Here is a 13,918-nt window from a genome sequence, read left to right as displayed (position 1 = left end):
CCAGCTTCTCCAGCCAGGTCTGTGGGGCAAAAGTGGACCTTAGGGTTGCCCACGTCCTTGGCCGGGCCATCGTGCCCTCTGTAGTCTCAGTCCTAGGGGCACCATGGGAAGGTGAGCTGGTGTCTCCCAGGCAGATCCCAGCTGGAAAGGAAATCCCAAGAGCAAAGTTGGTTGAGCGTTTTTATAGCTCCACTCTGAAGTGGGGAGAAATGAGGTTCATGCTGGGGCGCACAGGACCCTCCAGTCCGTGCAGGCTTCAGAAACAAGGAGCAAAGAGGCTTGCAGGGGTCCAAGCCAGCTCCTGTTGCTGCCTTGGAGGGCTGACACGAGTCCCACGGGAGATGTCCCCTCTCTGCGGGAGCAGAGCTCGTGGTCAGGCAGCCACATGCCACACAGGCGTCTCCGTCTCACTTGGCCTCCTCTCCGACTGCATCTCCACTGTGCTGGCTTTCAGGAGCAGGTGCATCCCTTCCCCAGTGGCGGCAGTGCCCTCCTCAGCAGCACGGCTGCCTTCCTCCTCCTCCTCCCACTCACGGCCCGGGCAGAGGAAGCAGCAGGGGAAGGCTTTGCACCTGGAGGGAGGCAGCAGCCTCCTCAGCCCGGCCGGGAGCCTGTAAATGCGGCTGATGTCATCCCTCTCTCCCCGGGGGCAGCGATCGCCTCTTCGTGCTGCCAGGTTGGTGAGCAGCCCTCGCTCCTCCAGGGTGCCTAAAAGCAAGGTGACAGGCAGGGTGGTGAAAGTCCCTTCCCTATGGCTGTGCCCACGTCCCCGTGTGCCAGGGTGCACAGGGATCACATCAGCCCCTGGACATGCTGCAGCACCTGGAGCATCCCCTCACCTGAGACCGTATTCTCCAGGAAGAAGGACAAGAAGCCAGTTAAGAAGACAGGCACCATCAGCAGGGAGAGGAAGAGGAGGTCCAGAGGCACCCAGCCTAGGGACAGCACCAGAGTTACCTGGGACATCCCAGCTGAGGAGCCAGGAAGGGGCAGGAGCATGTCTTGGCAGATCCAGGGGCTGGAGCCAGTGGATTGGGCTTTGGACGCTGCCATGAGTGATGTGTGGCTCCAGCCTCCCAAGACCTCAGGAGACAGGTGGCCATGGTGCCACAGGGCCTAAGGCTTTACCTTCCCTGGGGAACGTCCCTGCTACCTGTGGCCAGGTGAACCGGAGCGGTGCTGAGCCACCGCGGCACCAGCAGTGCCATGAACATGGTGAAGCCGACGATGAAGATGTTCCTCCCCGAGTCGATGTCCGCGTACCGGAAGTAGGAGATGCCCGTGCCCACGGCCACGGCGTAGGTCACGCAGAGCACCCCTCCTGTGAGGGGCAGGAGTCAGGCAGCGCCGGGCGCGAGGCAGGACGCGGGCACGCGCCGGCCTCTTCCCACGCCCACGGGAACTCTCGGCAGTGGAGAGGGGAAGGGGACGCGATCCCTACCGTGAACCACCAGCGGGATGCGGGTGAGGAGCCCTGCCAGCCTGGGGGACATGCCCAGCACCACGCACACCAGCGCGCTCACTTGCACCGAGAGGCGAGAGCCGGCCTGACATAACGGGAAAAGGGCAGGTGAGCAGCAGCAATGCCACCGCCCCGCTCCGTTCCCCCATCCTGCCACACAAACCTGCCTTTCACCCCCGTCGCCGGCTCAGCCCCACCGGCACGCCTGGGTGCCGGGGCAGTGGGGTCCCCCATGCCTCCCCCCTGCCCTTTCCTCCCCACAGCTTCGCGTCCCACCCTCGGGACAAGCACCGGCAGGCGCCGGCGGCCGTGCCCCTCGCAGCCCCGCAGCCGTACCTGCGTGAGGCTGCTGGCGCAGGCGTTGGCGATGCTGGAGGCCGTGCCGCCCGCGGCGCCCAGCAGCCCTGCCAGGAGGCTGCCCAGCGCTTCGGTGCAGAGCCCCCGGTTGCAGGCGTCCGGGGGCAGGCAAGGGGCTCGCAGCAGCCTCCCGCACAGCACGTAGCAGCCCACCGAGTTGACGCTGCCACCGATGGCCATGACAATGCCCACCGCCAGCGCCCGGGGGGTGAGCAGCGGCCACCCCCCCTCGCCTGCAGCGGAGGGAGAAGCGATGGGTGATGGGGGCCCGGGCAGAGGGCGATGGTGGTGCCAGCTCTGCCCGTCCCCACCTGGGTAGGGGATCCGGAGCCAAGGGGAGCGGACGGTGCTGTTGGCCCAGGGCAGCTGCTCCGTGGCCAGCTCCAGCGAGTCCCAGGGGACGCGGAGGTGGCTGAGGACAGCGCAGATGATGCAGACACTGGTGAATGGGAGCAGTACCTGCAAGGCAGTGCGGGGATCCTGAGCAGGGCACCCTCCTCCTCTGCTCACCCCACCGAGCACCCTGCTTGTTGTAGCCCCAACAGCTGGCCCTTGTCCTGTTCACCTGCTCTGCACGGCCCTGCAGGGAGCATCTCAGGCTCTGCTGCTCACAGGCACCGCTGTGCTCCCCCAGTAGCACCCACAGCCTCTCCCAGTTCATACCAACCCCTCCTCACCCACTTTCTCTGCATCCAGCACCCAGCTCTGCTGCAGGGCCACCAGGTCCCAGCTAACCCACCACCGAAGAGCCAGGCTCAGCAAGGGACCTGGGTGCAGCCGGAGGGAGCAGGGACAGGCAAGCCGTGGTACCGAGAACGTGCGCAGGGTGGGGACGGACATCTCCGCAGAGCCCCCCTGGGCGAAGGGCCAGACACAGCAGGGCAGACGGCAGGACCCCAGGTGCTGGGAGAAGGTGACGGTGAGGAGTACCAGCCTAGGAGACAGGGAGCACAGGTCACCACGCGGCAACACGGAGGCAGGGGGCCCCAAACATGTGCCGCGCACCGCTGGGATGCCCCGTTCCTGCCGCTGCGGTGAAGGGAAGTGCCTGAGGCTGCACACTGGTGTGGTCCCCGGGGCTCACATACAGCAGCGCTACCCCCCAGTTAGCGGAGCAGAAGAAAGCCGCCTCCTTGTACGCGGACAGCCCCACGATGGAGAGGCTGGGGGCCAGGACCATGGGCCCGCAGCGGCGGGCTGTCCACCCGCATGCACCAGACACTCCTAGCACCAGCTGGACCAGCCCGGAGAACACGATGGCTCCCGAGACCTGCGGGAGGAAGGGACGGGACACAGGGAGCAAGACATGGTGAGAGCAGCCCAACGCCTCCCCTTGGCCAGCTCCCGCACACCCCTGTGGGGTCACCCATCCCTTGTGCTCGAGCCCTGCTCCGCTCTCTCCGCAAGCGAGGGAAGGTATGAGCATGTGCACCACGACCCCCGTCACCCCTGCACCTATCCTTGAGATACCCTGTTTGCACGTGCCCCGGGAGGGTGGAGCAGGGAGAGGGGCCAGGGCATAGGTAGCAGCTGGGGGTGCTGGTGGAGCAGAAGGACAGGGGTTCCTCGCACTGGAGCGCAGGAGCACCAACCTCTCGCAGCGATGAGGTCCGGCTCCCCACGACATCGCAGCGCAGTGCAGGGCATGCGCTGGCCACTGCCGTACCTGCAAGGGAAGTTCAGAGGGGCATGAGACAGGCAGATGCGGGGCTGCCAGAGCCCGCCTGGCACGATGCCTACAGAACACCAGGTTCAGGACCACGCAGGGCTGGGGATCCAGGCTGGAGAAGGGCCAGTGTGCCAGGGACAGCATCCCAGCATCACACAGGGGAGCTGCGTCTGCTCTGGGACTGTCCCTGGGAGCAGCAGCTGGGAATACCCCAACAGCAGGCTCAGGGAGGCAGTGCCAGACCTGACCTGGGGCAGGTAACAAGCTGCTTCAGGAAATTTTTATCCTCAGGGTCATGGGTGCTTGGACATCCTCCTGGGGCCACAGCACCTGCATCCTTCACATGGCAAGGTCTCTGGCAGGGCCACTGCCAGGTGGTGCAAAGACAGGTACAGAGCTCAGGGTGCTAGCAGGGGCCTGGTCCAGTCCCTGTAAGTCCTAACCCCAAGAGGTGGCCACGGGGGTGATATAGGCCACCAGTCCTGCAGTCACGACCCTGGGTGTGTTGTGGTGTGCTCAGGGGGCAGTAAGGTGCCCAGAGTGCTGCATACCCCATCACCAGAGGGGCCAGTAGGCAGGACCCATTGCCACCCCCCATCCCGGATGCTCCAGGCTCACAGCACCTTGGCACTGCTGATGCCATTACACTGGCATGGCTTGGAGCCCTGCAGGGCACTAGGGAAGGCTCCAGAGCTGTGCTCACCGTTCCTGTCTGTGCTGTCACTGAGGGACAGGTGGGAGCTCAGCACCATGGCAGGGACCAGGTATTCGAACGATGGGATTTGAACCAGCGGCAGCCTGGGGACAGGGGGACAGCAAGGGCACATTAGGGAGGAAAGGGGATGGGGCTGCTCTGGGACCCCCCAGAGCCCTGGCTGCTGGAGGAGTCAGAGATGGGAAGGGGCAATAGTGGAGGAGGCAGGAACCTCAAAGTGGCAGTAGGAGCATCCGATATCCTGAGTGTGTCCTACACATCCCAACATGGGACGTGCACATGTGCAGCACATGGGATGTGCCCAGAGGCCAGGGGCTTTGCCAGGCACATGCCCAGCTTGTACCTCGGCGCTGCATATGGGTAGCATCTGGTAGGCACCGGATGAATTTGAGAAGGCACATACGATGCTGGAGCTAAAGGGCTGAGGAGCTAAGGGGAGAAAGCAGCAGTTTTGCTGGAGGGAGATGTAAGAGGAAGATGCAGTGATGGTGTGGGAGGGACAGCCCACGCAGGGGCGCTGGGCAGGGGATTGTCATAGGAAAACAACATCTCCAGGGGGACCTCATGGCCTGACTCCTCACTCCCAGTCCTTATGCCCCTTCCCAGCTCCTGCAAGGCCTATCCACTCCCATCCTAAGAGAAGGGCAGAGACCGGCTGGCCCAGCTGGTGATGGCTGCATCCCCTTCATTCCCCCTTGCTCACCGGCTCCCCAAGCAGGTCTGCAGGACAGTGGAGATGCCACAGGCAAAGAGGCTGCGTGCCAGCAGCTCGTCTGTGGCCTGGGCCTGGGCTTGCTCCTCGGGCAGGGTTGGGAGCAGGAGCAGGTGGAAGATGCAGAGCAGGGAGGCCTGTACGGCGAGGTGCTACATGGGAAGGAGAGGGGGTGGCAGTGGCGCACCACAGGACCCAGAGCCCCCAGCACCCCTAGGAGGATGCAAACTCACAGACACCTCCCAGGCAGAGCCTGCCACTGCCCAGCCATGCCACCCTCTCCCCTCTCAGCCCACCCTGGCCAGAGCCCCAAACACCCTTTGCATGGCAGGATGCAGCCTTTGTCTTGCCACCTGCAAGGATCTCAGCCCTCTCCCCATCACCCCAGCTGCTTATCATGGTCCACGCTTACCTGAAGGGCCAAGCAGCAGCTCAGCACACAGGAGTGCATTTTCTGCAGGGAGCAGGATGCGAGCGCAGGGCTTCCAGCACCAGGCGCTCTGCAACAGCCCCCATTCATACTGCTGCCTCCCCACACTCCCCCCTGGTTTGCGATGAGGAGCAGGCAGGCAGGCTCCCACCCCCCACAAGGGCCTAGCACAGCCTGAACTTCCACCTTCTGTAGGAGCTGCCCCAGGGTTAGCCATTAACCTGAGTTGGTGAGTAACCTGCCCTTGCTGCTAGGAATGCAAGTGCCACCCTGATCATGCCTGGACCAGGTGACAGCCAGCCACAGCTAGGACCCCAGACACCAGTGCAGTGCCGATAGCCCGAAGCCCAGACCATACCGGGGCCCCTACACACCTTCCTGCCTCTTGTGGTATCCAGGCCCAGGAACTGGACCACAGCTCTTCCTTCACACCCTTGGAGCTTTCTCATCCACAGCATGCCACGGCTCCAGCATCCCCTGCCCACACACATCCCCCCCAGGCAGAGCATCCCCTCTGCTCCCCTGGCTCCAGCCATTCCTTGCAATCAGTCCCCGAGAATCCTATTACAAGCTGTGTTGCCCCCCCAGCTCCTGCAATCACCCTCTGCAGACACAGTTCCCATCCCAAATCAGTCACTGTTATGAGCACAGAGTCCCTCATGCACTGCACAGTGGTCCTGGGAGCCCGGCCTCCTCCTAGGAGCACAGCACCAAGTCCTGCCCACAAACAACACGTGGGCAGAGGATGCCAAGGGACAAGAGCTGCCCACTTGAGTGGAAATGCTCCTATGGGAACACAGGAGGGCATGCCCATGTTTTGTCACGGCAGCGCTGGCAGTGCCGGCAACTGCAATGGCGACCTTGCAAAGCCCTTGCTGCTCATTAACCGGACAGCAAGCAGGGAGCAAAGAGCAGTAGAGGCTACGCATTCCCCACATTCCCAAGGATGGGAATGCCCTCCTCAGTCCCTCTGCCCCTGCCTTCCCCAGGCCCAGCCCCAAGGTCCCTTTTGTCACCTGCCACCAGAGTCCAGTCTCTTTCGAGCTCTGTAGGACAGCATGCCCAGGAGTTGGGGCCCAGGACAGCCACTCACAGGCACAGGGTGCTCCTGGAGTGCCCGGGCTCCCGTCCCACTGGGGTTCTGCACCAGGAAGGCAGGTGCTGCCTGCAGGGAGAGGCTCAGGAGGAAGGACAAGGCAGGTGCACAGCAAGAACTACTTTTATTGGAAGAGATTTGCATCTACAAAAGAGTGAAAAACAGGTGTAAAATCCAGAGTAAAAAGTAGGGGTGCAATGAGCTGGACTGGGCAGCAGGACAAGCTGCCTTCTCCCTGCCCCAAGGAGCAGTCAGGCGCCATTGCCCACTGCCCCGGGCCGTTGGGATTTGGGATGGGGTCACAGAGTACCCCGCTTTCAAAGAGCCCAACAGAGGCAGTACAAGGAAGCACAGCCCCAACCACACCTCACCACCCCTAAGCCTCACAGGACACATCCTTTCCTTGGGGCACAGCCACATCAGGGTCCCCTCTTAGTGTGAGTCCTGCATCTCCTGAGAAGCAGCCTGGCAGCCCCCAAAGGGGAACTGCTGCTGGGACAGGCCAGCAAGGGCTGCTTCCACCTTCCTTCCTCCTCTCCCCTCACCTAGGCACCCCATCCCCAGACCACCCTGTCTCCCCCTGGCCAGGGTCACCAGCCCAGTCCCTCCACTCTACACACACAGTCCCAGCATCCTACATCCCACACACCACCTGTGCCCGGCTCCACTGAGGGCCACGCACCCCCCGTGCAAAGCAGTACCCCCCCCTTACCCTAGCATCCTAGCCCAAGGGCACCCTGTTCCTACCCTCCAGCTAGTAGGCCCTTGTCGCAGCACCCAGACATCTGGACCCAGCAGCCCCGATGCTCTGCAGCACCCAAAGTGAAGGAAACCCTTGCCCTGGAGCAGGGGTAGGGACAATGACAACACACAAATGCTGGTTTGGAAGTAACACAGGGGCCCCCGGCCCTGTGCAGCCCCAGGGATCAAGGCTCCCAGAAGTGCAAGGAAGTGAGTTGTGCCACACTGGAAGGGGAGGGGAAGGGGCTGCCCCGTGCTCCTAGCTGGGAAAAATGAAGCTCTTGATTCTGCTGAGATCCAGGGCCATGTGCAGGGAGCACTGCCTCAGCCCCAGGGGGTCTGGCCAGTCCTTGTGGCTGGAGACTGCATCCCAGGTAGGGCCTGCACTGGCAGAGCAGGCACGGCAGTGGAACACCGGAGGAGCTGGGAGCACGGCGAGTCCAAAGGGGCCAGGCTGGCTAGGGGTCACGACAGGGGCTGTACGGTTGGATCTCTCACAGGTGCTGGGTACTCTCTGGAGGGGACCTTGCAGGGGACTCCTGTGTGGGGTAGGACTGGGCACCTCGGCATAGGACAGAGCCGTCATCACGCTGCCCCACAGGTAGAGCGCGGTGGCTGTGACACCCCCACGATGCTGTTCATCGGCCGTCTCGTTCTTCCCCATGCACCGGGTGCTGCTGGCCGGGGAGACAGCAGGCAGCTCAGGCTGGGTCTGACCAGGGGCTGGGGGCAGCGGGGCATCCAGCTGGCAGCTGCCCTCCTCAGGCAAGAGGGTAGGCTGGAGGGCTGCAGGGCTGAGGCTCCTCGCGCACACGGCCCGGTGCACCACAGTGACGGAGGCGAAGACGGCCGCAAAGCCGGTCAGGTACACCACACCCAGGAGGCAGGCCAGCTGCAGAGATGCAGACAGTTAGCCCAGACCCACCAGCAGTCCCCCAGGGCCAGCTGCAACCCAGCTCCACTCAACACAGCTGCACATCAGCTGTGATGACAAACAGCACTGTCAGCACTGGGCTGGAGGCCAGGGAGCAGGCAGTGCTGCAAACAGCAGGTGGCACACAGCCCGTCCAAAGCAGGGGCTAAATACCACTAATCAAGATGCCCCAGCTAAATCCTAACAGCTCCTGGCCAGCACCCAGCTGCAGTGCCTAGGGCAGCACAGCTGCACAGACAAATCGGCATCTTTCTGGTTTCTGATGGCTTCACTTTTCAACAGGGAATAAACAGGAAGTTTCCCATGGAAAAGAGGGTCCTACCCCCAAATCCATGGCCCGTTTACATCCGGGATGCTTCCCTGTGCTCTTGTAAGCAGCTGCCCCCAGCCTTTACCTTCACCACCTGCTGGTAGAACTGGCCCAGCGCTTGCTGCCACATGGACTGCTCCAGGAGGACACACAGATCCGTGTAGGTGAACCAGCCACGCCATGTGCCCTGCTTCTCCGCCACACTGCAAAGAAAGGGGCCTGGTGGCTGCGGCATGGACCTTCCCCCACCCCAGGAGCTGCAGCCCAGGCAGGCCCCGATATGCTCAGAGCAAGACTCTGCTCAAAGTGTTGTGGCTGTGGAAGCGGGCTGCAGATCCCAGCAAAGGCTCACAGGTAGCCTCAGCTCTTGCTTCTCTGCAGCAAGGCCGGCTCTGAGCAGGGACAGTGCCATCCATCTGGGGCTCGAGGACTGACGAACAGGACCCCTCAAACACGTACCGTCCTTCCAGCCAGCTCAGCACTTCAAACAGCTCCCGGGGGTCTGTATAGAGACTCCAGTCCTGCAGGGACAACAGTGACACACATCAGCAGTGGGATGTGGCTGGGCTGGGCTGCCCAGAACCCTCAAGGATGAGAAACAGTTGGGCACATCCTTCTGCACCCCTCACAGGGGTAGGGGAAAAAGGGAAACCTGGGCTCCCCTTAACCCCTCGTTTTCCTCTGTGAAGCTAAGCAGATATAGCGGCAGCCCCACTTACAATGGCACTCAGGAAGTTCATCTCCAGCGTGTTCATTGTCTGGACATCTACCTTCCCTGCTGCTCCCCATTCATCGTTGAACACCTCCTCTTCCTCACCCTCATCATACAGGTACTTACTGGCAACCATCTAAAAGCAGCACAAAGGACAGGATTTCAGTTCCCGTCATTTTTCTTCAGGCCTCCCTCCCACCCAGGATCCTCCCAGTCCACCCTACTCACCATAGAGATCAGGAAGAGGTCTGAAGATGAAATCTGCTGGAGGTATTCGGGGTTTCGATGCCGGAGTCTCTCAATATAAACCAGTGCCAGCATCATGGAGCAAGGCGAGATGCAGGCTTCCCTGCGATGACAACACAAGAGACAATCTGAAGGTTACCTATGTGCTACAAAGAGCCCAACCACCACAGCACAACCTGGTTGCTCCCTCCCCATGTAGGTAGTGGGGAGGTACAGTGAATAGACAGCTATGCACACATGGCCAGGACGTGCCCCAGCCTCACTAACTCATTACCAGCTGTCCTGAGGAACTGCAGCAAGAGAAAAGGCAGGGGATGGAGAGCAGACAGCTCTTCTTTCCGGGCACAGCCAGTTTTTAACTGAGCAGGCCTGTCTGCAGCCAGGCACACTGCGAGGGCTCAGCTGCTCAGAGGAGACCCAGCATTCAGACCTGGCTGCATGGTGAGCGCTGCCCAGTCACAGATCCAAGCCCATACAAATTCCCCACAAGAGCATCCCCGTGTCCCAGAGAGGGGAGCAAGTCCAAGCTGAAGTGGACTTGGCTGGTCAGGAAGACACTGTGCTGCCAGCCTTGCCACCTACCCCCAACTCCTCTCTGACACTAACCAGGCCTAAGCACAAAGCCAGTGTTGGCTTGGGGGATAGAACCAAGTCAGAGGCTGCCAGCTCTGACACTGGGCATGGGGTGGGGCGCAGATTGGGCTTCTTACCGAGAAACATGAGACACATATTTCTTCTGAAGCCTGCGGTTGGGGCTGGGAGCCACTTTCTGGAGCAACTCCACTGCAATGTCTAGGATAGAAGAGCAGCAAAAGGGGTTAGTCTCATATAGCACAGTCCATCCCCACGTGCAGACCCCATCCTTCCCCTTTTCCCCACAAGCCCGTGGAGTCTTGGCTTTTACTCCGACAGCTCCTCAAGGATCATTTAAACTATGAAGGTAAGACAGGCCTTATCAGAAGTCTGGCACGAGGCAGGAGCAAACAAACAGGCCCAGAAGAGCCAGATCAAAAGCAGGCAGAGGATACGAGTGTCCAGAATACAGAAGCAGTGCCAGATCCAGATTAGCATGTCTGTGTCAGAGGGAGTCACCCACAGGCAGCTGCACAGACAGGCTGACACCCTCCCCTCACCCTGCAGGGCCTCAGACTGCCCCTTCTGGTTGCACTTTATGAGACTTTCCAGGACCTGATCAACACCCAGTGTTCCCGGTCCCTTGCTCCCTCCAGCCATCATCCTTCTCCAGGGCTGGTCAATGCTGGCTCAGCTTCCCTTCCCACCACAGCTCCAGTGCCCCCAAGATGAAGGGCAATGTCTTTACTCAAGCAGGAGTCCAAAAGGACTAACAGGACATGGAAGCAGCAAGATGCTGTAACTGCGCGCCCAGGTGTCTTTGTTTGTCAAGCCGTGGCTGTGTGAGAGCTCACTCCAGCCAGGACAGCTGGTTTAGGTGACTGAAGATCTCTCCTCTGCGGCTGTGTAGATACCAATTAATTATGACTGAAGCCTTCAACAGCAAATAGGCTCCCGAGAGGAGCTTGCTGCCAGTCCCAGTCACGCAGCCAGGACAGACAGTGTCCCCACTGCAAGCTGAGCATGGCATGGCAGGCTCTGCTGGCAGCGCTCACCCACAAGGTCCCCTCTGTATAGCAGGAGCATCACTAACACACGCTCTCACACATCCGCCCATCACATTTGCTGGGGAGGGACTCCACACGCAGCCTGTCCTTGCTGCAGCTCCGCACCTCAATCTGCTTGCTGCACTTTTGAGACATGCCTCAGCATCCAAGTGCTGAAAAAGCCAGAGACCAACAGATACCAGCAGATGGCTTGAGCAGATCCCCCTCTCACTTTGCAATGTGATAGGACCAGCTGGCAGTTATCCCAAACAGTGCTCCAGTCTGGTGCTTGGCAAGAAATGGTTTTGACAGGCAACTGAAGCTCCATTTTGCTGCTGAGTCCTTGGTTTACAGAACTGAGAACAGAGTTCATTCCAGCAGCCTCGTGCTTCCAGCTCCCAATAAGCACCAGTACGCAATCTCTCCATCTTTCCTTCCCACATCTTTCCAGCACCTAACAGAAAGGCTGCAGTCCCATAGGCACTCATGCATGCAAATAATTCCCACTAGCAATCACTATACTCAGAAACACATGGCTAGAAGAAACCTTCCCAGGTCACACCATTCCTGGGTGCGCCAGCCAAGCAGATCTAGCGCCCACCACCCCTGTCAGCAGCTCTGCTGCTCTTGCACTGCTGCTGCACCCCGTTGCACCTTTCCACCATGCTCAGCCACCCTTGCACCAAATAGGACACGCTTGTCTCTCCCCGCTACCACACCAGCACCACAGAGACAGCACCAGAGCCCTGAAGGACAGAAAGAACTCGAGTCTCCACAAGGCCTGCTCCATTTCTCCCCTCTCAGGAGCTGGCAGTCCAAACTGTTGCTGCAATTCTCCCATACAAGGGATTACGCGTCTCCCAGACAGGCTTTGCCACCTTTCTCAACTGGGAGGTTTCTCCTGGCATCAAACCTATTTTTCAGCTCACAAATCCAAAAACCATGACAACACGCCCTGCCATAAAGGACGGAGAGAGCAGCTGATCATTGCCCCATCTTGCAGCCACAACCTGCTGAGCGTCATTACCATTTTTCCTATCAAGACTGAACAAATCCATTTCTTTCAACCTCTTTCAACCAGGCCAGCATCACCTCCTGCCACTGCTCTCCAAGGTCTTTCAGGACCTTTTCTAGCTCTTGTGGTCCTCCTCCGGAATCTCCTCACAACCGTCTTGTTTAGAGAGCAGTGCCATCGACTCGCCACAAAGCAGCACAACAGCTGTGCTGAACCAGACCTCATAGCCCCAGGTGCCTCCTCTGATAAGGGCTGAGGAAGACTGCAAGAACAGATAAGCCTGCAGTGATATTCAACGCATGTCTTCCCTGTCCCCACTAACCGGTGCAGAGGCATTTCCTGGATCAGAGGCAGTCTTTATATTTAGTGGCCCTCGATAGACTCATCTCCCACGAATGTGCACTTTGAACTTTTAGTGTTGGCAGCATCTTATGAAATACTCACATCCTGCAGCCGAGCATGAAGTCAGCCCTGAAGACTCACCTCCCTTTTTTGCATTGTCTCCATCAGCACTGGAGATCCCCAGCGGCATCTGCTTGTCCCTCTGTTGTCCCCACATGCCCCATGCCTCCTTCTTCAGTGAGATACTTTACATTCAGCCTCTTGGTGATTTCAGACCACTTCCCCAGACTCATCAGAGGAGTTTTGAACGTGAACGCACTTCCCCATCCACTCAATACCCTCTGCAAACTGTACAAACATGCAGCTAATGGAAACACTAGTGAGACTCAGTGTGAAGGTCCTTTAGCAAATTGTTGCTTACTCTCAATAGCTTTGCTCTGTTATGCACCTGCGTCGCCTCCAGAGCCTTGACATCACAGAGCCCTTCCACTCCCCCAAGTGCCACTGGATCAACAGGAAAAAAGGGATGTGATCCAGACAAACACATGCTGGGCACTTCTTATCCCTTTGGCTTATAAACAAACAAATAAGTTTAATAGAGTTTAATAAATTCACCAGTATCTTGAACAGCACAACAAGTTGCCCAAGACAGCTCCCATCAGGGACTGAAACACAGCACTCATGCCAAGAGATCTGTAAGTAACCGAAAGGGCTCTGCACACCAGCAAGGCGCCAACAACGCACAATAGGCCAGGCAGAGCAATAAAACAGAGCGCAGGAGGCACGAGGCTCTGGCGCCCTGCCGACTATGCTGCACAGAGTGGGGAGGGCCGAGGGGGCAGGACAGGGGTGGGATTTGGCACTGGGGAGGAAGCGGGTGACTTGTTGGTCTCAGCCCCTGGGCTACTTCCAACCCCCTTGACTCAGCACTCTCCTCCGGGGAGGGTCGGCACCCACCTGCCACAGGGCTGGAGAGATTATCCAGGCTGCAATCTTTATCCCAGCCATAGTAGAGCCGCTTCCGCACCCTCTCGCTCAGCTGCTGGTGCCTGGGCAGGAACTGCGGGCCGAGAGAGGGAAGATGAGAAGCAGCCCCAGAGCCCAGGCGCCGGCAGGGCCCTCCGCACCCCCCTGCCCCACGGGGCGGCCCTGCTGGGACCCACCGTGAACTCCTGGAAGCCGCTGAGGGAGAAGGTGCCCTCCTCGTCCAGCAGGAGCCCGTCCAGCTCCATCCCGCCGCGGGGGGGGGGGGGGGGCGGCGGGCGGTTGGGCGGCGGCGGCGCCCCCTCCTCGCAGCGGCGGCAGCAGCAGGAAGCGCCCCGGCGCGGCCGCCCCGCCTTCCTCTTCCGGTGCCAGCGGGCCTGCCCGCGCCCCGCCCCCGCGCGGGGGGAGGTGGGAACCGGTTACGTCGGGGGCGCGTGCGCAGAGCGCCCCGCCGCTCCCGCGCCCAGCGGGCATGCGCGGCCAGCACCCCCCCTCCCCCGCCGAAGGGCAGGGCCGCCTCAGCGCATGCGCGCCGCCCCAACGGCCGCCGGTCCCTCGTCACGCGGTGCCGCCC

General features: G+C 60.4%; 2 protein-coding genes across 14 annotated transcripts; both read right to left on the bottom strand.

Moving 5' to 3' along the window:
* Nucleotides 1-167: 167 nt before the first annotated feature.
* SLC23A3 (solute carrier family 23 member 3) lies at nt 168-6,585 on the bottom strand. Of its 13 annotated transcripts, none has more exons than XM_068948877.1 (12): nt 5,328-5,671; nt 4,907-5,067; nt 4,192-4,286; nt 3,412-3,485; nt 2,908-3,089; nt 2,630-2,753; nt 2,131-2,278; nt 1,799-2,052; nt 1,442-1,547; nt 1,154-1,321; nt 840-935; nt 168-708 (listed from the first exon to the last, which is right to left on the bottom strand). In XM_068948877.1, exons 1-12 carry the CDS (start codon nt 5,433-5,435, stop codon nt 374-376), a joined length of 1,851 nt encoding a protein of 616 aa, XP_068804978.1. In that variant the 5' UTR covers nt 5,436-5,671; the 3' UTR covers nt 168-373. The 13 variants fall into 13 exon arrangements, with proteins under 13 accessions (XP_068804978.1, XP_068804982.1, XP_068804983.1 ...); XM_068948881.1 differs by having other exon boundaries at nt 2,587-2,753; nt 5,328-5,565; XM_068948882.1 differs by having other exon boundaries at nt 1,129-1,321; nt 5,328-5,565.
* On the bottom strand, nt 6,547-13,718 carry CNPPD1 (cyclin Pas1/PHO80 domain containing 1). Its single transcript, XM_068948888.1, has 8 exons — nt 13,524-13,718; nt 13,318-13,420; nt 10,095-10,176; nt 9,367-9,487; nt 9,146-9,274; nt 8,886-8,947; nt 8,512-8,629; nt 6,547-8,074 (listed from the first exon to the last, which is right to left on the bottom strand). Exons 1-8 carry the CDS (start codon nt 13,590-13,592, stop codon nt 7,442-7,444), a joined length of 1,317 nt encoding a protein of 438 aa, XP_068804989.1. The 5' UTR covers nt 13,593-13,718; the 3' UTR covers nt 6,547-7,441.
* Between the last annotated feature and the right edge of the window lie 200 nt (nt 13,719-13,918).

Source organism: Struthio camelus, chromosome 6 (genome assembly GCF_040807025.1).
Source record: "Struthio camelus isolate bStrCam1 chromosome 6, bStrCam1.hap1, whole genome shotgun sequence".
In the NCBI taxonomy this organism is placed as follows: domain Eukaryota; kingdom Metazoa; phylum Chordata; class Aves; order Struthioniformes; family Struthionidae; genus Struthio; species Struthio camelus.
The sequence above is the reverse complement of the archived record's forward strand: the minus strand, read 5'-3'. Positions and strand labels throughout refer to the sequence as shown.